The sequence below is a fragment of the Microtus ochrogaster genome, linkage group LG5 (genome assembly GCF_000317375.1).
Source record: "Microtus ochrogaster isolate Prairie Vole_2 linkage group LG5, MicOch1.0, whole genome shotgun sequence".
In the NCBI taxonomy this organism is placed as follows: Eukaryota; Metazoa; Chordata; class Mammalia; order Rodentia; family Cricetidae; genus Microtus; species Microtus ochrogaster.
In genome coordinates this window covers 866,520-888,652 of record NC_022031.1, presented here as the reverse complement: position 1 = coordinate 888,652, position 22,133 = coordinate 866,520, and the positions used below count along the sequence as shown (strand labels likewise).

Genomic DNA, 22,133 nt, shown 5'->3' with positions numbered 1-22,133 from the left:
CTACTAAGTTCCTATAGCTTCACCTCTGTTCCCTGGGGTTTCTTACTTGCAGGCTGTAACCACCAATACACCCAAATGAAACCGGAAAGGAAGGAAACCAGAATTGAGAGTCTATATAACTCTTGCACCAGAGGCAGAGGCAGGGAGTCTCAATAGCCAGAGATCATTTCCAAAATGAAAAATAAAAAATATCAAGAGCCAAATTCATGGGGGGGGGGATGGCAGACACTTTCACAGTTCCATCTCTTAAGTATTTAAAAATTCTTATTTAGTAAGATTTCATGGCCCAATAACTACTTATTTTTAAAGTGAGCAGTAAGTAAACCTTCCTTTTCGGGGGTTGGAAGAGGCTCATTCTTCACAACATAATCTTTTAACGAATGAAGCCCTTATGTGTTGCCTGAACATCTAGAATGGAGTCCAAGTCCATAAACGGAGAGGAGACCTCGCCACAACAATAGAATCATATCTATGACAAAATTTAAGACAAAACATTAAAATATACAAAACATTTCGTTAACAAAATTAATTTTCTTTAAAAATTTGGGATCTTGGACACTTCTACATAATTTCTAAATTCTGAGCTGTTTGCTTTCCTCCTTTCCCATTAGAGAAGTTGTTCGAACTACACTAGGGGATTCTTAAGAAACAGAACCATACCTAAAACCCACATTTCAATCAAAGCAAACTCCACAGTTCTAGACTACTCTGAACAGTTCATACAAGAGGTTCTATAACAAGGTCAAAACAGTACGAGGGCTCAGAAATGCCCAACAGAAAACTATTTTAATGGCATGTGAACTATCTCAGTGGGTAAAGGCAGGACGTGCATTCAGGCTCTGTGAGTTACATAGTAGGAGAATAGACTCTCCATAAACTGACCTTTGACTCCCACACACAAGAAGGTATATAAATACACATGCGCATGCACAAACTTGTTAATTTTTAAAGAATATGTATGATTTAGAAAGCATTTCAGAATTTTGCAATACCCAAAGTAATAATGAACAATAATTATTACCACAAATATAGGACAGAAATGCTGACTAGCATATAATCCTAACTAAAAGTTTCCTGCAATTAGAATTACTAGTTATTTTGGATACATGCTTTATTAAGATTCCCTAAAGGTATGTACTTTGAGCACTGCTTCCTCAAAACTGTTTTCTAAGCCGGGCGATGGTGGCGCACGCCTTTAATCCCAGCACTCGGGAGGCAGAGGCAGGGGATCTCTGTGAGTTCAAGACCAGCCTGGTCTACAGAGCTAATTCCAGGACAGGCTCCAAAGCCACAGAGAAACCCTGTCTCGAAAAAGCAAAAAACAACAACAACAAAAAAACCAAACTGTTTTCTAAATGTCAAATTATACTCTATTTCACTAAAACGCAATTATGTAAATTAAGAATGTGAGGCTAGGGTCAGTGAGATGGCCCAGTGGGTAAAGATGCCAAGTCTGTTGCCCTGAGTTGGTTCCCTGGAACCCATGAGGTGGAAGGTAAGGACTAGTTCCTGCAAACTGTCCTATTTCCAAATGCATACTGTGGAAACCTTACATATGCAACATGCAAAATAAATGTAATAAAAGACACAGGTTGGGGTAGCACATGCCATTTACCAAAATGCTCCAGAAGCTGAGGCAAGGGGATCACAAGTTCAAGTCTTCATGAACTATACACAAAGTTCAATGAAGGCCAGGACATTACTATTAGCCTGTGCCAGATATAACAAATAAAAATTTAAGGCCTAAATGCGTATTTCATTAAGTAAAGCTCTTCAAAGAAAACCAGCCCACAAATCACAATCACAGAGAATCTAGACAACATTGAGGACCCTAAGAGAGACATACATAGATCCAATCTACATAGAAGTAGAAAAAGACAAATCTCCTGAGTAAATTGGGAGCATGGGGACCTTGGGAAAGGGTTGAGGGGGAGGGGAGAGAGGCAGGGAGGGGAGCAGAGAAGAATGTAGAGCTTAATAAAAATCAATAAAAAAAATAAGTAAAGCTCTTGCCTTGCATTCACAGCGCCCTGTGTTTAAAACACAATATTGAAAAATAAACTTAGTAACTAAATTTTAAATCTTATAATTTACCCAATTTGGTTAGAATTTAATTTCCCAGTAACAAATCAGTTAAAAAAATTAAAAATCATTAGAACTCTTTTATTTGACTGGCAAGTTTTCAGTTTAGTCTATAAATCCAATACGAAAGGACAAAATTTTAAAATCCTTGATTCTCCTTCATGTATTCCTGTGTATAGATATGTCTTTTGATTAAGACAATTCAGTTAAGTCAAACAAGATATGCTACTTTAAAGAATCAAAATGTAAGCCTCAATATAACCTCCAGAATATGTTCGGAGATGCAATACCAGCTTCAACATTACAACGGGACAAGAAGACACATTCTTAGAGCTGCAGTTACAAACTGTAGACTTACGACCTGGGCGAAGTCACGTTCCCTTTACAGGTTTCACAAGTCTAAATGTGCCAAGCATTGATTTTTAGATTTCAAAATATTCACTAGCACTTTTCAGATGTTTGTAATAGGAGATTTAAATTCATGCAAAAACATTTCACTATTTTTTCATTATTTATAGAAGTTTATGAACAAATTTTCAGGTTCAGAATGAATTTTTTTAAGATCTTAGCATGAGACATGAACCTGAAGAATCCTTTTACTATGGAATAATCTTAGGAAAGGCCTTCACCTTAATAAACACACAGATTTGTTTTGTTGGTAAGAACTTCCTTACAAATTCCAATTCTCTATATTCAAAACAGGAGAAGGAATGGCACTTAAATTAAACACGAGTTCAGAAGTATTTAAATTTCTAATCCAATTAAAGGGTTTAAAACTATGTCCAAATTACACTAAAAAAGCAGAATAAGGGTATTCCAGAAGTTAATTTTGGCTCAATATAATGGCAACTTCTATTAACACCTATCATATACACAGGCTGCTTAAGGTCATGTTTGTCAGCATTCAAGCAGGCCACGCTATGTAAACCAATTATCTAACGTTTGGCAAAAAAGCACACAGCACTGGAAAACTGTTATAAATAACTTCATGACCATGGTAGATGATAACTGTGCATGTATGCTTGTTTATTTCCATATGCTCTTGTAAGAAAATAGAATGCATTTTTATTTTTTTAATATTTATTTATTTATTTATTTATTTATTTATTTATTTATTTATTTATTTAGTATACAATGTTCTGTCTGTATGCCTACAGGCCAGAAGAGGGCGCCAGACCTCATTACAGATGGTTGTGAGCCACCATGTGGTTGCTGGGAATTGAACTCAGGACCTTTGGAAGAGCAGGCAATGCTCTTAACCACTGAGCCATCTCTCCAGCCCCTAGAATGCATTTTTAAATAATAAAGATACTCACAACCTTAACCAAGTCAATCATACCAATCCAACTCATGAAATGGGGAGTCAGTTTTAATGACTAACTGAATCTGGGCTCTTACTCCATCCTCAGTTGACATGCAGCTCATCACCATGAAACCAAATTTGTGACTGAAGCCAAGTTCAGGCACCAAAGCGCTATAAATGATGCAAAAGCGTGACATTTATTATTTTTAGGATGAGATAAACTGACACATTAAACTGCCAGCAGTTTTTGGTGCTTGCTAAAATAATTGTTAACAGTGTTGAGACTTTTCAAAGTATTTTCATCATGGGTCAATACTGTTGTTTTGTTTTTTTTTAGATATTTATTTATTATGTATACAATATTCTGTCTGTGTGTATGCCTGCAGACCAGAAGAGGGCACCAGACCCCATTACAGATGGTTGTGAGCCACCATGTGGTTGTTGGGAATTGAACTCAGGACCTTTGGAAGAGCAGACAATGCTCTTAACCACTGAGCCATCTCTCCAGCCCTGTTGTTTTTGTTTTCTTTTTTCTGCTTTTTAAAAGTCATTCCAATTTTATGTCATAGTTTCTCTGTTTTTTTGTTTGTTTGTTTCTTTGTTTTTGTTTTTGAGACAGGTTTCTCTGTAGCTAAAGCCTGTCCTGGAACTGAACTCAAGAGATCAGCCTGCCTTTGACTCCTGAGTGCTGGGACTAAAGGCATGTGCCACCATTGCTAGGCTTTATAAGAACAAGATTTGCTCTAATTAGTTCTGCCATTACCCAAAATACCTGCTTGTTTCCCAAAAATTTTTTTATTATATTCATGTTTCAGTGGTTTAGGGTATGTGTGTGTGAAGTCAATACACAAAGTGCCAGCTGAGGCATTAGATAAAAACTGCCTCTGAAGGAGGTATGTTGGCATACCCTTATAATTTCAGGACTTGGGAGGTGGAACCAAGAGGATCAGGATGGATATAAAGGTGATACTCAACTATAGTCAGAGGTCAGCCTGTGCTACATAAGGCTGTCTCAAAAAAAGTCTCATCAGGGATTTGCTGATAAAACTGATATAAAATACAAGGAAAAAGAACAGCAGCAGGGCAGGGTGATACACACCTTTAATACCAGCACTTGGGAGGCAGAGGCAGGCATCTCTATGAGTTTGAGGATAACCTGGTCTACATAGCAAGTTCCAGGACAGAGTTACATGGGGAGACCCTGCAATATGCATGCACATTCCCACACGTTAATTTAATTATAAACTGTTTGGTCTATTAGCTCATGCTTATTATTAACTAGTTCTTACATCTTAAAGTAGCCAATAATTCTTGTCTATGTTTAGTCACGTGGCTTGGTACCTTCTCTTAGTAAGGTATTCTCATCTTGCTTCCTCTGCATCTGGCTTATGACTGTATCTCTGTCTTTCCTCTTCCCAGAATTCCACTCTGGTTGCCCGGCCTATACTTCCTGCCTGGCTACTGGCCAATCAGTGGTTACGAATACTGGCTGTTCTTCTAGGGGACCTGGGTTCAATTCCCAGCACCCACACGGCAACTCACAACTCCAGTCCCAGGCAGGATATCTAAGGACCTCTTCTGGCCTTCACAGACACCACGCACAACCATGATACATAGATACAGATGCAGGTGGAACATTCATGCACATAAAAAAAAAATGAATTTTTAAAAAATGTACAAGAGCCTTATCCGACAGCATTTCTCTTTTTTTTTTCTTTTCAAAGCAAGAACCCTGAATCTAATTTCCTTTGTTTAGCTTTTTTTCTGACCATTATCTATAACAACTTGTAACCAACACTCTGTTAAACAAAGACAAATATTAATAATCCATTTTTTGCTAATATAGACAGTTCTAGGCTATTTCCTGATAATTGGGGGCACTGATAATCTTGTGGGGACCCAAAGAAAATTTAGTATTATTCATTTTCACATCATTATTTCTACTAGTGAAAACTAACTCAAATCCAAAAGGTCAAAACCCATTTCCCAGGCTTGCCTTCTGGAAAGGAAAACAGTTGTGTGACGAAGTGCAGGATGGCTCAGTGGGGAATGATGTTTGACTTGCCAGCCTTACAACCCAAGTTTGATCCATGGAACTTTCATAAAAGTGAGAACACCACAAAGCAGTCCTTTGACTTTCACATGTGTGTGCTACGCTTTTACACACACACAAACACACACACACAGAATAAAAATAGTAACTTTTAACAGAAAGTACTCCATCAAGATGGGCGGTGGTGGCGCACATCTTTAATCCCAGCACTCGGGAGGTGGATCTGAGGCCAACCTGGTCTAAAAGAGCTAGTTCCAGGACAGCTAGGGCTGCAACAGAGAAACCTGTCTGGGGGAGAGAAAAAACAGAACAACAACCAAAAACCCCACTCCATCCTCATTATACAAATCACACACCAACAGGCATGGTTTTTTGGGGGGTGAAAGTGCCTGTGAGGGAACTTGCTATGTGACCAGGCTGGCCTTGAACTCAAGAGATCTGCCTGCCTCTGCCTCCAAAATGCCAGAGTATATCCGCAACCCTATCAGTTCAAGCAGGTTTTGAGGTAAAACAGGCATTTTCACACAATAGTGCACAAACTTAAAATATGGAAAATCTCAACCCCCACCCCCAAGATGCTTCAAAATTAGGAACAGCCAATTTAAGTCCATGCTATCTGTATTCTTTAGCAGTCTTTTACTCCAGTTTTAAAAGGGTCCTTCACACTTTGAAATGTGCAATAAAGAATACCTGTGTTTAGTTCATGTAAAAAAAAAAATAATAAAAAAAATAAAAAGGTCCTTACCACCAATATGGCATGTATATACTCACTTAAGAATATAGTGAAAACAAGGTCCTCTCTGCCATATGTTTGAAAAGAAAAACTAAAATTCTTCAAAAACAAGCAAGCCCCACCTCCTAAACTATACAAATTATATGTAACAAGACTCAGGTGACAACTCAGGACCTCCTGCTTCTGAGGCCCTGTGCTAAACAGAGCAGCTCTAAACAAAGAGTTCTCTGAATTGGCAAAATTCTATAGCAATAAATATGCTAATGTTAACTAGCTCCTACAAATATTTCAAAAAGACAAAGTGATTAACTCTACACACGACAACTAAACACTCCCTTCTAGTCATGCTAAAAACAGGGCAGAGGCTGCCCTGCAGGAGCCATACTCTGAAGGGTCCAATTTAAGAGTTTAATCCAAAAATTTTCCAAATTGTTATAAAACAAAAGCTCTCTACAACCATAAATAAAATAAAACTTTATTTTACTTTCAGTTAACTGATTTATTAACTGGAAGTTACTAAGACATTTACTACTTATATAAGATAGAGCTCTTGTTGAATGAGCTGCCAAACAGTGATGTTCAACTGGCTAAGTTTATTAAATGCATTTCTGACTTAGAGACAGCTTCATCTTATGATGTGTTTCCAGATATAACCTTATCCTAAGTCAAAAAGTATCTGTATATGCAATACTTAGTTATTAATAAGACAGACAGTACTTTAGTTATTACCCAATCTAAAACTTTTAAAACTCACACACACACCAACAACAACAACAAAAAAAAAACAACCAAATTTGAGTACCCCTGTTCTTACTACTATTCATGATTAAACATTTTCCAACTAAAAAATAAATCTCAAAATGATTTTTGAAGTATAATCAGAATGAAAACTAGGTACCTTTGCACACATGATAGTTACCTGGTTCTTCCTTGATGAGTAGGGCGTTATTTTCTTCTGGGTAGGCAACAGGTGGCTGCATCACTGAGCAATCTTCTACATTTGTTTCATTATTAGGTGGTATATTATAAACAAATCTCTTGGTAGTTTGGTTTTTCCTCCTTGCTTTGCCAGTCTCTTGAGAGCTTACATTATTCCAAATAAACACTTTTGTTTTAACTTGAGATTCATTTTCAGCCAATTCAGGAGAAGCATCCTGGACCCAGTTACTGTCATTCATCTGGTAGTTTTCTATTTGGCCCTCGTCGACATTACAAGCATCATTTTCAATTTTTATACTACTTGCCAAATTGGTAAGATTCCGTGTTGCCCAGAAGCTGGCGATTTTTTGATCCCTTGATGAAGTCAGGCCATCTCTATTAACTGGTTTCCTATTATTATAGTCCACAACCACAGACTCTGGAGCTTCTGACTTAATGCTTATATTTAAGGCATCTTTAATGAAATTTCGGCAAGTTTGGACAACTTCGCTCATTTGAAGGTAGCTGGCCACTGTCATCACTTCAATGGCATTTTGGCTTGTGAGCACCAGGTTCCCAGAATACAGGAAGTCCAAGATGACTGAAAAACCTTGAACTGCAGCAATATCTAAGTGGGTAGTATTGTTTTGGTTAGGGCTTTCTTTGTTTGAAACACAATATAAAGTCTTAAAGAAACGGCTGCCTGCAACCAGGATGTTCTTATGAGCTTTAAAGATTTTCCCGCTCACCACAATGCTGACATCACAAAGAATATCTTTCTTTCTCTGCTCATCTAGTTGACGAAGAAGTTGATAGCAATAAGAGTTCTCATTTGGCCTACTATTAAAGTCACAGTACCCCTCCTCTGACGGTATTTCTGACTCCTGTAATTGGAGGGAAAACATTAACATTAAATTTTATTTACATTTTAAAGCCCCCAACCCAAGGAAAACAAATGTAACTGTCAAAATAAATAGTTAGACACTCAAGTATATCAATTCATGGATAACTATATATTTTGAGACAGAAGTGTCCGCCACACTCAACACTGGGAGGAATGCGACTCACTAAATGAACAACTCTTACTGAGGATCAGCAGGACATCATTGGTTCCTCTTTTCAAATATAAACTAAGGATATGAATTAAGAAACTTTAAAATGAAAAGAACAATTATTTTCTTAAAATTTTCATTTATGAGAGAATCAAATTAGTCTGTTTTATCTCTGATAGGAAAGCAGAAGCCTTCCTCTTCTCATTAAACTTAAAATACTGAAGTTATAACACAGTAGGCATATCACCTTCCCTAACACTATTAGGTAGTTAAAGTATGGGCAGACACTGGCATAAACAGTTTAGGCCAATGAAGTTAATTAAATCTAAACCGGTAATGTTAAGACTGGCAGGAGAAAACCTGCTTCCACTATGAGTATATTCGGTTATAATTCTAGTCAACTTTCAAAATGCTTTCTCTTTAGGGTCCCAAAATACTATCTCATCTATAAGGTGATTAAAAGTTCCTGAATTCAAGAGGGTTCAATGTATATAAATTTTACTTCCCATGATGCAAACAGGTATTCATTATAGTTCTATTTAGCATGATTCCCAGAGAGCAATTAAGCTAGACATAGTGGCCCAAGCCTATAGTCCCATCACTGGTGAAGCTGAGGCAGGAGGATGAGGCGTTCAAGGACATCTGACTACACCGTGTGTTTGAGGTCAGCTTAAAAAGGAGAGGGACTAAAAAAAAAAAAAGTTGCCGGGTGTTAGTGGGCGCACGCCTTTAATCCCAGCACTCGGGAGGCAGAGGCAGGTGGATCTCTGTGAGTTTCAAGACAAGCCTGGTCTACAGAGCTAGTTCCAGGACAGGCTCTAAAGCCGCAGAGAAACCCTGTCTCGAAAAACAAAACAAAACAAAAACAAAACAAAAAAAAAAAAAAAAGGAGAGGGACTGGGGCTGGAAGCTGAGTTCAATGCCCAGCACTGCAAGAAAAACAAAACGTCATATGACACAGGGCCAGAAAGGTGGCTCAGTGGTTAAGAGCCCTAAATGCTCCTGGCATAGGACCTTGGTTATAAATTCCCAGCATACACAGGTGAGCTCACTACCATCTGTTAACTCCAGTTTCAAGGGATATAGCACCCATCTTCTGGGTGCAGTGCAACTGTATCTCCCCAACACACACACAAACATAATCTTTAAAAAAAACCCTACATGATGTAAGAGTATGATCTAATTTCAGAATGTGTGTCCTCTGGCAATTCACTCTCCCTGAGGCCTTAAATGATAGTGATATTAACAACATTAAACATTAGTTCTAATTAATAACTGTGGCTTCATTCAGGGAATAGGTAGGCAAATGCTCCAGGCAGAGCTCTATATTCCCCATCAACTTCATATTGCTTTGCACTATTTCTGCACGCTTTCCAATTGTTAACAGTCAATAAATAAATAAAACCCACAAATGCGCAAAAAAGCATTAGCATTCTAGCACACGAAATGCTCCCAGGCCTGTGGACTAGTATGGACCTGGAAACCTGCGGTACAAATAGCTGCTGGAGTGGTGAGTGGACAGCACATAGAAACTCAACTGCAGTCTACCCTTGGTTTCTTGAGGTTATTCTACTACAGCAAACCTCCTATCCCATCCTTTTACACCACAATCGTCTAGACTGTGCATTAGCTGTTTCTCTTCTACTAAAACTCTGACAGTCAGGAATAACAACAACTCTATTTATTCAGTAGAGTAAGTCTAACTTTTTGCTTTGAAAGAGAGTGAGGTCTCAAAACTGAGGGATAGCTGAAGAATGCTGGCACAATGAACTTCTAATCCAGCACTAAGGCAGAGGCGAGTGGTACGGTGGGATGCTCAGTGATGGGTGCTTCCCCTCTTCCTGCACAATATGCATGCATGAGGTTATTTTTAAAATATGAATCTTGTATATAAACTACATTACAAAATTTCCAAATATTTAGCATAAGTGAGTAAAAATATTTGACTCATGTAAATAAATGCAAAAGACAATTCAAAATTGTCTATAATAAGCGTTGTTACAACGTAACTTCGAATAAAAGAACCAATCACACTGACCTGATAAAAAACCTGGATCCTTTTAAAAACAGACGACCTGAATAAAATTCATTAACTTACCAAAGCTCTCCACAGACAGTAGGAAACACAAAAGAGAAAGTTTCTGGTTGCTGTTGTTGTTTGTTTGTTTTGGTACAAACCTAGCTTTAAACTGTCAATGGTGTATATCTGGCTAATATAAATGGACTCATTTGATTGGTTCCAAGTTCTACCTAGCAGGTATTACAGTAAAGGTTTGAATCCTTGGAAGAAGTAGAAGTGTTCACCATTTGACAAATGAGGCAGCACTTCTACGAAGGCTCTGTGGAAGCAGTGAATTGCCATTTAAAAGCAAACAACTGCCGAAAGTTTAAATAACAAGCAGTGTGACGCACAGACCTGTAATAACAGAATTGGGGAAGCCAGGGCGGGAAGTTTAGTTGAGGCCAGTCTGAGATATATAGCTCAGCTAATGTGTGGGTGCTGGGAAGGTGAACCCAGATTCCTCTACAAGAGCAACAAATGCTCCTAACCAATGAACCATCTCTCCAGATCCGCAAAGGGCTTTCTCAATAGCTGTTAGACATAGCGTAATCCTCCAGTGTAAAAGGAAGTATTTGTAAAAGCAGACATTGGTGTTATTCTAGTTATAATGAGAAAACAGGTGGTTACAGGGTGTTTGATTTGTACAGTATGGCTATGTTGTAGGTATGCTTTTGACTGGGGAATTTTTTCAAAAATAAGGACATTTTGTGTGACAAATGCAACAAACCTTACATAAATAGGTTACAGGACCCAGTGACGTAGCTTAGGACAGCTGCAATAATTAGATAGAACTACTGCCAATTATAGTTTTTACTTTCTCCTTTTGGATGGGATCTTACTATATATTATTCCTTTAATTCTAGTTCCAGGGTATTCAACTCAGGGGTTAAGAGTACTGGCTGCTCTTTTAGAGAACCTGGGCTCGGGTTCAATTCCCAGAACCCACATGGCAGTTCACAACTATCTGTAACTCCAGTTCCAGAGGACACTGACACTCTCACACAGACATACATGTAAGCAAAACACTAATGCATGGATCTTTATATAAAGAATATAGAGTAAAACAGGGCGATGGTGGCCTACGCCTTTAATCCTAGCACTTGGAAAGGCAGAGGCAGGTGGATCTCTGTGAGTTCAAGGCCAGCCTTGTCTACAGAGCAAGTTCCAGGACAAGTTTCAGAAAAACCTTGTCTCAAAAAAAAAAAAAAAAAGAAAAAAGAAAAAAAAGAGGGTAGGAGGATGAACATTCTAAACAAATGAGATATTTTAAAAAGATAACCAAGATGGTCTATAGCATCCTTAAAATTCTAGATTTATTTATACGAGAACTACAAGGTATCCAGTGTCCATAAAGCACAAATAAGCACTTATCAAATTTCTCACACATAAATGTGTCTCACTTCCATCAGATTTATAAACAAGCAGCACACGCCTGTAGGGAAGGAGAATTACAAGGTCAAGGCCACCCTGGACTATATATAGGGCTGTAATAAATTAAATAACAGAGCTGAGCCTGATGACAAAGGCCTATAATGGTGGCAGTGACTGGGGGTAGCTAAGGCAGGAGAATCTCAAATTCAAGACCTGTGTGGGTTTTGGTTTTTTGAGACAAGGTTTCTTTGTGTCAATCTGGCTATCCTGGAACTTGGTATGTAGACCAGGCTAACCTCCAACTCACCACATAGACATGCCTATTTCTGCCTCCCAAGTACTGGGACTAAAAGCATTAACACACCCGGTAAAACTAAAAAGCATTTAAGAAAACTGTAATGCCTGCCTACCATAGCCCTAGGCTCAATCCCTGATACCACAGAAATAAATGAAAGTATATCTTTCAAAGAGGCAAGCGCCACTGCTACAAATGCATTACAGAATTTACGAGATAGGGTTTCTTTGTGTAGCCCTGGCTGTTCTGGAATTTGGCATCGAACTCATAGCAAGCCATTCACCCGCCTGTCTCCCCAAAAGTAGGATGTGTGTTTTGTGTGTCTGTATGTTGTGTGGTGGAACCCAGATCCAGGCTTAAAAAATTAGGTACAGTATTGGATTGGCAGACAGACTCAAGAGATGACTATGGTGAAGAGGGATCAATACTACAGAATTAAACAAGAATTACTGTGACCAGCTGGGAACCTACTATTAACAGTGTTAACACAGTAGCTCAATTGGCAGAGAGCTTATCTGGCATGCATAAAGTCCTGTGTTTGATCCACAGCATTGTATAACACTAGGCACAGTGGCAAACATCTACAACCCCATATGGGACAGGAAGATCATTAGCTCAAAATCATCCTCAATGACAAAGAATGAGTTCAGGGGCTGGAGAGAGATAGCTCAGTAGTTAAGAAAGAGCCTTTGCTGTTCTTGCAGAAGAAGTGGGCTGGCTCAGTTCCCAGCACCCACACCATGTCTCACAGTCTGTAACTCCAGTTCCAGGGGATGGATCCTCCACCCTCTTCTAGCCTCAGAATATGCACTAGGTATGCATGTGGTTCCCATCCATCCATCCATATATGCATGTAGGCAAATATTTACATCATAAAATAAGCACTTTAAAAATTGAAAGAAAAAAAGCATTTGAGTCCAGCCTTTACTACATGAGAACTTTTCTACAAAAAAGTGTGTGTGTGTGTGTGTGTGTGTGTGTGTAATGTAAGGTAGAGGGAAAAAGACATGTTAATGGAAAATAAGACAGCCTAAATGATGAGACATAGGAGAAAGAACAAAGAACTCGTACTTTCACCATTCTTCCTTGAAGAACTAACTATACTCCAAATTGCAGACCACTTAATAGAGCACTAGCCAAGTCACCTTTTACGGTGAAGGAGAAAAAGCTTATCATAAATAAGCAATAAAACCTCATCATAGCTTATCAAATCATTAACAATAAAAATTAGCAAGTATTTTCTTTCTCACTCAGAATTTAGTCCTTTTATGATAATCAGATAGCAGAAAAAACATTATTTTCAGCGATCATCAATATATAAACTTAAAGTACTAAAAATTCACTATTATTTGTTTCAAGAACTCACTAGGAACAATATAGAGAGAAAATTTCTGCTTCTAAGTTTAAAAATAAAATCCAGTTTCTAGGATGTGAGAACAAACAAGGCCATAGCAAACATGACCCCAATCTTCTTCTGGTGTTAGCAAATTCAAGAGCTGATGGGAAAGGCATAGCTCTCCTCTGTAGTCTGTCCTCTCCATGGTAGCCTTGTGGGATGATGCTATTCTCTTAAACACCATCCCCACAAATTCTACTTCTGTTTTGTTTATTTTGCTTAAGGCAGGGCTTCACTATGTAGAGCCGTGGCCTGGAATTCACTATGTAGACCAATTCAAAGATCTGGTTGGGAGCCGGGCGATGGTGGCGCATGCCTTTAATCCCAGCACTCTTGAGGCAGAGGCAGGCGGATCTCTGTGAGTTCGAGATCAGCCTGGTCTACAGAGCGAGTTCCAGGACAGGCTCCAAAGCCACAGAGAAACCCTGTCTCGAAAAACCAAAAAACAAACAAACAAACAAAAAAAAAAAGATCTGGTTGGGAGTAGTGGAATGCCACACCCACTATAAATTCTAATTCTGTGTTTGGGGAATGAGAAGGTGAGTGTCAGGTGGTTAATACCCTGGCATCTTTGGTAATCAGTTATATATGCATTATCCCAGCTTCCTTCTCACATTCTAAGCCTACATATGCATTATGCTGGTGTCTCCAGGAGCACATACAATCTGATTCGTCCCTACTTAAAATGGTGTTGTTGCTCATTTGCTAACAGAATACAATGCAATTCGTTTGTTGTTTTCAATTGGCTTGACTGAGACAGGGTCTCACTCTGAACTCCCACAAACTTTGTGCTCAAAACAATGTTTAGGATGGTAGGTATGTTCTATTGTACCTTACAACTCCACCTTTATAGCATGAAAAAGATCCTTCACGATCTGGTGATCTATCTGTTAAAACCTAATTTGTCACCTGCTCAGGAATTAAACAATCCATCTCTCAGGCATATCAGCTCTATTTTCACTCTTCTGCTGCTGCTTCCTTCCTCATGCACAGCATAACACCCTTTCCTCCTTGGTCGACACCTAAGCTAGCAGGAAGGACTCATCAGCCTGAACGCTAGTGTCTTCATTTTTTTAAGTTTTTATTTTTATTTTATGTACACGTGTCTGTGTGAGGGTGGTAGTTATTGGAGTTACAGACAGTTCTCATGTGGGTGATGGGATTTGAACCTGGGTCCTCTGGAAGAGCAGCCAGTGCTTTTAATTGCTGAGCCTTCTGTCCACTCCCCAATGTTCTCTATTTCTACATGGTCACATTTCACTGTGGCTGCTCCTTGAGGGCAGGAAGTCTTTCAGGTTTACCTCATGTCTTGTACCCACCTAATATAGGAGGAAGATGTCCCTTCTAGATATATAATAATTATATTTCCACACAAAAGAAATAAACCAGGTTTTATGAACCAATTACAAATTATACAATGGTAATTTGATGGATCATAGCCTCATCTTTCATACTAACTTTCCCTCTCAGAACTTTCAAGGGCTGAGGAGGCATGGATCATTTGCTCAACATCTATCAGGCCCAGTGTTCAAGTCCCAATGCAGAATACACCAGTTGTGGTGTTAGAAGTCCTGCACCTCAGTGTTCAGGAGGTGGAGTCAGGAGTTCATCCTCAGCTATACAGAATATGAAAGTAGATTTGGGATACATGAGAGCCTGACTTAAAGACTTTCAGGACCCACAAGATGTCTCGGCAGCTAAAAGCAGTTTGACACTAGAGCCCACTGTAGGAAGAACCAACTTCTGAAAGCTGTCTTCCCCATATACACTCCCACACACACCACATATGTACACACGGAACATAATAAAAAAGACTTTCAGAATTCTTCCTAAGTTGTTAAAAACTAGCCAACCAAGTAAGAGTAAACACCAAGCAACCTTTGGGACTTCCCGTTTCCAAAGCCCTACCTCACCTTCCTCTTCTCCACCTGACAGCAATGCACTCCAACCAGTAATTTCAATCACAGCACTAGGCTGAATCCACTGTTTAATTTCTGGAAAGGTTAACTAAACTTACAATAATAATAATTTGGGTGCATGTTGTAGGCTTAGCAGACTGCAGAGAGTTGACAGAACGAGTGATTTGGGCTCTGAGAATTTCACAATCGGGTAGAAAGTGCTCTGAACCAAGCTACAGTGGTAATCACTGTAATTAGAGCAATTTTAAAATCTTTCTGGGCCAAATGGCCAAATTCTGAATGAGATCGTTCTTGAAATTGACTCTGAAACACTTCAGCACCAAACCAGTAAGTTTGTCTTATGGACACTTTCCAATGGAGGGTCTCCTCTTACTAAGAAAGCCTCAATACAGATTCACAGAGGATCTTAAGGAACCCTCCCCAGGGGCTGTGGATGCAGACCAGTGGCACTTGACTAGCTAGTATCCATGAGGCCCTAGGATCAAAAGAATCCCCCAAATAACCTCTCCCCAAACCAGGCATGGTGTTCCCATCTGTAGTTCCAGCAACAGTGACAGAGGCGGCAGTACAAGAATTTGAAGCCAGGGCCCCAGATTGCCCAGCTGGTGGAGTGCTTATCACACAGCCTGACAGCTAGTAGTGCAACCCTTAGAAGGTCACAGCTGAGAGACTAACATCTACAAAGCTGTCCTCCAAACCTCCACACACATATACACAAACGTTTTAAAAATAAGAGTTTGAGGCCAGCCAAGAAACCCTGCCTCAAAAACAACAACAAAACCACATACTACTGCCACCACCAAAACATTTCTCCTTAGCAATCCTTAATAACTAAAAAGACAAATATGAACTCCAAGTGCAGTAATACTCTCCAAGAGTTCTGATCAGATCAGAGGCAGATCACTGGAGGCTTGGAGTTCAACCAGCCCGACCACCACCAACAACAACAAAAAAACTAAAAGAACTTTTCTTATTTATATAAAGCATGAGAAACTGGTCCTAGCAAGGAACATGTCTGTAATTCCAACAGCTCAGGAGGCTGAAGCAGAAAGATCACAGGTGCAAGGTCTTGTAGGGTAAGAGTTGCAGGCCAGCCTAGGGGATACCTGGTGAGGGGCGAGAGGATGGCTAAAGATACAGTTCAGTGGTAACGCTCTGATCTAGCTTGTGAGAGCCCCTAGCTTCAATTCCAGTACCTGACCTCCAAGGAATGAGAAATAGAATAATAGAAATAAACTTTAGTAATGTACTAATACCTGCCTGAATTCTCAAAAGTCCAGCAGGAAAGAGTGATGGCACATTCCTTTAACCCCAGCAACTCATGGGAGTTCAAGGCCAGTCTAGTCTACAAAGTGAGTTTCAGATCACCTATGACTATGTCTCAAAACACTAATGAACAAAAACTCCAGCATGGTACAAGCAGGGAATCCTGGCACTTAGACCGGAGTACTGGGATCTTCTGTAGGATACTAGCCTGCGCAACAAAGCACAGTAAAATCCTGTCTTTAAAAACACAAGGGGCTGGGGCTGGAGAGATGGCTCCATTGCCATCTCTCATTGCCTGCTCTTCCAAAGGTCCTGAGTTCAATTCCCAGCAACCACATGGTGGCTCACAACCATCTGTAATGAGATCTGGTGCCCTCTTCTGGCCTGCAGGCATGCACACAGACAGAATATTGTATACATAATAAATAAATATTAAAAAAAAAACACACACAAGGGGCTAGAGAGATGGCTCAGCACTTGCTCCTCTTTCCCAAAGGGCTGGAATTTCATTATGACCACCCACATCAAGTGATTCACAAAAGCCCCTGGGGTTCTCATGTCTCTGACTTCCTCAAGCACCTGCACTTATGTGTACACAGCCACCTCACATTCCATACACATCTACACATAATAAAAATGAAAATTAAAAACTTACAACATACAGTCTTTTAATAGAAAAAAGAGACCTTCAGGTGCAGCTCAGTGGTAGAGTGCTTGCCTAGCATAAATGAGGCCTTGGGTTCAATCCTCAGTTGTCAAAGAAAGGAGAGCTGGGTGTGTTGACACACGCCTTTAATCCCAGCACTCAGGTAGCAGTTAGGCAGATCTGTGTTAGTTAGAGGCCAACCCGATGTACCAAGTTCCAGACTGCTGGGGCTACAGTGAAACGTTGTGGGGGTAGGGGAAAGGAACGGAGGGAAGGAGAGAGGGAATGAGGAAGCAGGGGGTGTGGCGGTTCTTCACGCCAACAACTGAACAACACCAGACAACAGGCAGGGTGACTTGAATTCAAGGTCATTCTGAGCTAGAAAGTGAATCCCTGTCTCAAAAAAAGAAAAAAAAAACCTCCATAGGGAGGAAGTAAATCTAGCTTACAGGGTCTAACTATGTAGCCGAGAGATCCTGCTGCCTCTAGTTCTGGGGAGTATGCCATCATGCCCAAGTCAAACTCAATTTTTGCCTAAATTCTAGAACTCTCATACAGTGTTTGTTAAGATTGTGTCTTGACTAGCCAGGTGGTGGAGAGCACACCTTTAATCCCAGCTCTCCGGGAGGCAGAGGCGGGCAGATCTCTGTTGAGTTTGAGGTTAGCCTGGTTACAAAGTGAGTTCCAACAGGCTCCAAAGCTACACGGTGAAACTCTGTCTCGCAAATACAAAATAAAAGACTGTGTCTTGGGCAGCCCAGGCTAACACACACATATATCCAAGAGCTGGGATTACAGGCATAAGGTAAAATTTGTACATAAGAACATTTTTGTATGCATACAAAATTCATCATTCATGCCTGTTGGAGCCCCTGGACTGGAGTTAGGGATGGCTGTGAGGCATTGAGTAGGTGATGTCAATCAAACCCCATCTCTGAAGAGCAACAAGTGAGTAATAACCACTTAACCACTGAGCCATCTCTTCAGGCGCCATTTCATTTTTTAAATAAGGAAGCTAATACAAGCTACTCTGTGAAACTTATGAATGCCCAGGCTGATGATGGGCCTTGGTCTTAGGAAGTATGAATCAAGGGCAACACCATGACAAAGTGGCTTCAAAACTGATGACACTGAGAGACTCTGGAGCCAACCTGTGCTAAAAGAGACCCTGCTGAAATAAAAATAAGGGTAAGAGGACACTGATGAGCAAGAGATCAGAAAATAAAGAAACCTTGGGCCTGGGGTGTGAAGCTTAGCAGTAAGAGCCTAGCAAGTGTAAGGTCCCAGATTAGATACCCAGCACTGCTTAAATCAATTTAAAGTTTCAGCGGGGTGTGGTGGAAATGCCTGTAGTACTAACATCTGAGAAACAGGTAGAAGACCAAAGAAGGGTGAGGCCAACCAGGTCAGCCAGGACTACAACAAGGCACTATCTTAGTTTAGTAAAATAAGCATGACAATAAATAGGGCTAGTGTTTACCAATTATGTACAGATGTTTAAGAATTTTCCTACAGAGAAAGTGGAGGATTAGGACTCAAGACCGACCCTAGGCCCTTACAGACTGTGTTACACTGCCTCCTAAAGGTAAGGAAAGGTGACAGGGCAATGACCACCACAACAAAACAGCAAATTCTGCTCAAAATACTAGGAAACTGTCACTAATGTTAGCAAGGGAAAGAGTTTCAGGTGGCTTTTTTTTTTGAAGAGCAAGCTATCCCTCAAACTAAGGTTAGCTACAAATTAAGAAAAATGATCAATTCAAAGTGGTAACACCTAAAATTCAATCAAGGAGACTAATATATAACCCCTAAGGATTTAACAAAATGCCCTAAAAAAGTGGATGTCTCCTAGATCACAGTAAAAGGCACCGTCATTAAGGGGATGGGAAGGGGTAGGTCAGAGATCAAGTTTAGTAAATTTTTTTTTTGTTTTTTTTTTTGTTTTTTCGAGACAGGGTTTCTCTGTGGCTTTGGAGCCTGTCGTGGAACTAGCTCTTGTAGACCAGGCTGGTCTCGAACTCACAGAGATCCGCCTGCCTCTGCCTCCCGAGTGCTGGGATTAAAGGCGTGCGCCACCACTGCCTGGCGGTAAATTTTTTGAAAAAAATAAAAAACCTAGGAATGAGCTGAGATCCAGGTAAATAAATGCCTGCAGGATACACCCACAGTAGTTCTACCATAAGGTTATCCAGCTAACTCCCCCTCCTGGAGATACGGATCACTGAGCAGCTAACGCCCTCTCCTGGAGATACGATCACTGAGCAGCTAATTAGAATTCAGTCCCATTCATGTTTGCCTACACAATACAATACTCTTGGTTCACTGTAGACTAAGAAAACACAATCCATTTTTTAAAGTTTAAAATTTCAAAATTGTTAAGTTTTTTTTAAAGTTGTAAATACTAACCTACCAATATATGAAAAACACAGCTTTCCATTTCTACAAGCCACGACATCTACCATCTTACTAAAAACCTTCAGGTATCTATCACTTAACTCTTTAACGCCTGAAACGCATCTTCTGTAAAACAGAAACAAAATTACTGCCCAGAGTAATGAGAATGAGCCTGGCACACCTACAACAAGACAAATGTTAGTGCCTCTTCTCATTACATAGGCCCTAGTCTCAGCTGTCATCCAGGGTTTAAGGCAACTTACTAAAAATTTCTAGGCTTTATATTCTTGAAAAAACAAGCGACCTTCAGCCAGGCGTGGTGGCACACACCTTTAATCCCAGTAATCCCAGGCAGAGGCAAGGTGGGTCTGAGTTTGAGATCAGCCTGGTCAACAGAGTGAGTTCCAGGGCAGTCAAAGTTACATAGCGAGACCCTCATCTCAAAAAAACAGTGATCTTCCTTGTAAGATTTAGGAAAAGTAATTTCTAAAAATATCAAAATCAATCCAAACAAACCCCATTTCCCTGCCTTCCGGGGAAAACAAACAAACATGCTTTTAAACCTAAAGCCTCTGCTAGATGAGCTGAGTAGCTGTGAGCCTAATAAACTACATAGTGTACTGTGATGAGCAACAGGCTGGCTCCCATCAACACCACAGTGAGGTACTAATACCTGAATGCCGACTTCCTAAAAATCAATGACTAGCTAGCAAAACAAAAGGCTGACACCACAGGTCGTCTGAGTCATAGGAGTTCAAAGGAGAACTGATCAGTATCTGTTTGACTTTAAAAGGGCTATCAAAATGGTTAGGTTATTATAAGACTGTTTTAAGAAAGAATTGCTTTGTAACTCTGGACTGCCGGTTTTCCAGGGAGTGAATGACGTCCAATCACTTCATACTAAATGCTTCCAAAGCCGAGCTTAACTCTTCGTGTATGCTACCCTGAACAAAGTTTGTGAAAAGGGTAATGAGAGAGTCTTAGAGGAGAAATACGGACAAAAGCAAGCAACTAAAACTAAAGTTATTACTTTACCAAGAGCGTTCACCAGAGATGGACACCTCCACATTTACATATGCCTCTCATATTTCACATTATCTCGACCTGACATGAGAATTTAAGAGGGAACTGCCAGTAGCACCAAAGCTGAAGGAAACTGCTTAAATCCATTCCTCGGGCTACTTCTAGCACTTTCGTGTGTACCAACACAAGGCTGTTCTAAAATCTGCTCTGATAAGAAAAAAAAAAAAACAAAAAAAAAAAAACAAACACTTTTTGACCGAAAGTCAATCCTAAAGTTAAAATCTCTTTCGGATTCAATCTCCTAGACAAACGCTTAGTCATTTAAAAAAAAAAATAAGATAAATCCAGCGCTATCATTAGAGAACTGTCGTTCCACCCCTCCCCCAATACATCCACAACTTTGGAAAACTTTGTTCCCAGGCTTTCTAAACCCCTACGCAGAAGCTCCCCCGAACCTCTCTCGATGGAAACGACGCCTTCACCCGGAGAATCTTTATTTTTTCTTTATCCGCTGTAGTTTTAGTCTTTCTCACTGATAAACCTTTCCCGAAAGATCTCCAAAAATTAAAAGAAAAAAAAAAGCAAGAGCAGGATCTACTGTACCTGGGCGTTGGCTTCGTGGAGTTTGTGCTCGGTGGAGACGTGGTGCCTGAGGAGCAGGGTCTTCTTGTAGTTGCGGGTCCCTCGCGAAAGCTCGTCGTGCCCCACCGGGGACAGGTCCGCGCCGCCGCCATCCTCGGGGGGCTTGTGGCACCAGCCGCAAAACATGAGGCCGGTATCCCTGGAGTAGCGCAGCCACGGGAAGTCCTTGAGCCAAGAGGTCTGGAAGGAGCACTGGAGCTTCTGCAGGAGGGACTTGGGCCTCGCGAGCGGGAAGTGCTGGACAGCCTCTCCGTCGCCAGCTCCCACACCGCTGCCCTCCGCGTCGTCCCCGCCATCGCCTCCCGACCGCCTGCTGCTGCCGCAGCTGCCGCCTTCCGCCCCACTGCCGTCGCCCGGGCTCGCCCCCTCCTCCTCGTCCTCGGTGCTGTCGCTCAGGGACGCGCCGTCCTGCATCAACTCCTTCCCCTCCAGCGCGTCCAGCTCCAGCTCCACGGCCGCCGGCCCGCGCCCATTGAAATGCCTGAGGGGCCACGCCGAGGTCTCCGGGCGGCCGCGGCTGCTGCCATTGTTGCCGAGACCCCCGGCGCCTCCCCCGCGGAAGGCCAGAGTCCGACGGTTCCTTTCCGCTAGCAGGGGGCCCCCCGCGCCGCCGCCCAGCGAGGCGGGGCCGCCCGCGTCCTGAGGGAGCAGCAACTCCTTGGCGTCCTCGGCGGCGGCCGCCCCGGCGGAGGCCTCCGAGTCCTGGGGCTCCAGGCCCTCCGAGTCCATTTCCTCGTCGGCCCCGCGCCCATTGGGCTGCTGCGGCGCGGGCGGCGCGGGCTGTCGCGGCTGCGGCTGCGGAGGCCAAGCCGAGGCCTCCCCACCGGCGTTATTGTTCGTGGGGCCGCCGCCGCCGCCGCCGCCGGTGATCAACCCGCCTCCTCGGAACGCCAGCGTCCTGCGGTTCATCTCACTGAACGACATGGCGCGCGCCGCCGCCGCCCGGTGCCTCGGCTCGCACCCGGCCTCGAGCCGCGT

The 22,133-nt window shown here is 41.4% G+C and overlaps 1 protein-coding gene across 2 annotated transcripts in view; it reads right to left on the bottom strand.

Moving 5' to 3' along the window:
* Zbtb10 (zinc finger and BTB domain containing 10) overlaps positions 1-22,120 on the bottom strand; it is a 32,526-nt gene extending 10,406 nt beyond the window's left edge. For both annotated transcript variants that reach the window (XM_026786776.1, XM_005361803.2), the window contains exons 1-2: positions 21,117-22,120; positions 7,091-7,973 (exon numbers count right to left, since the gene is read on the bottom strand). In XM_026786776.1, the coding sequence (XP_026642577.1) occupies positions 7,091-7,973; positions 21,117-22,079 (1,846 nt within the window). In that variant the 5' untranslated portion in view covers positions 22,080-22,120. The remainder of the gene's footprint in view (positions 1-7,090; positions 7,974-21,116) is intronic.
* Between the last annotated feature and the right edge of the window lie 13 nt (positions 22,121-22,133).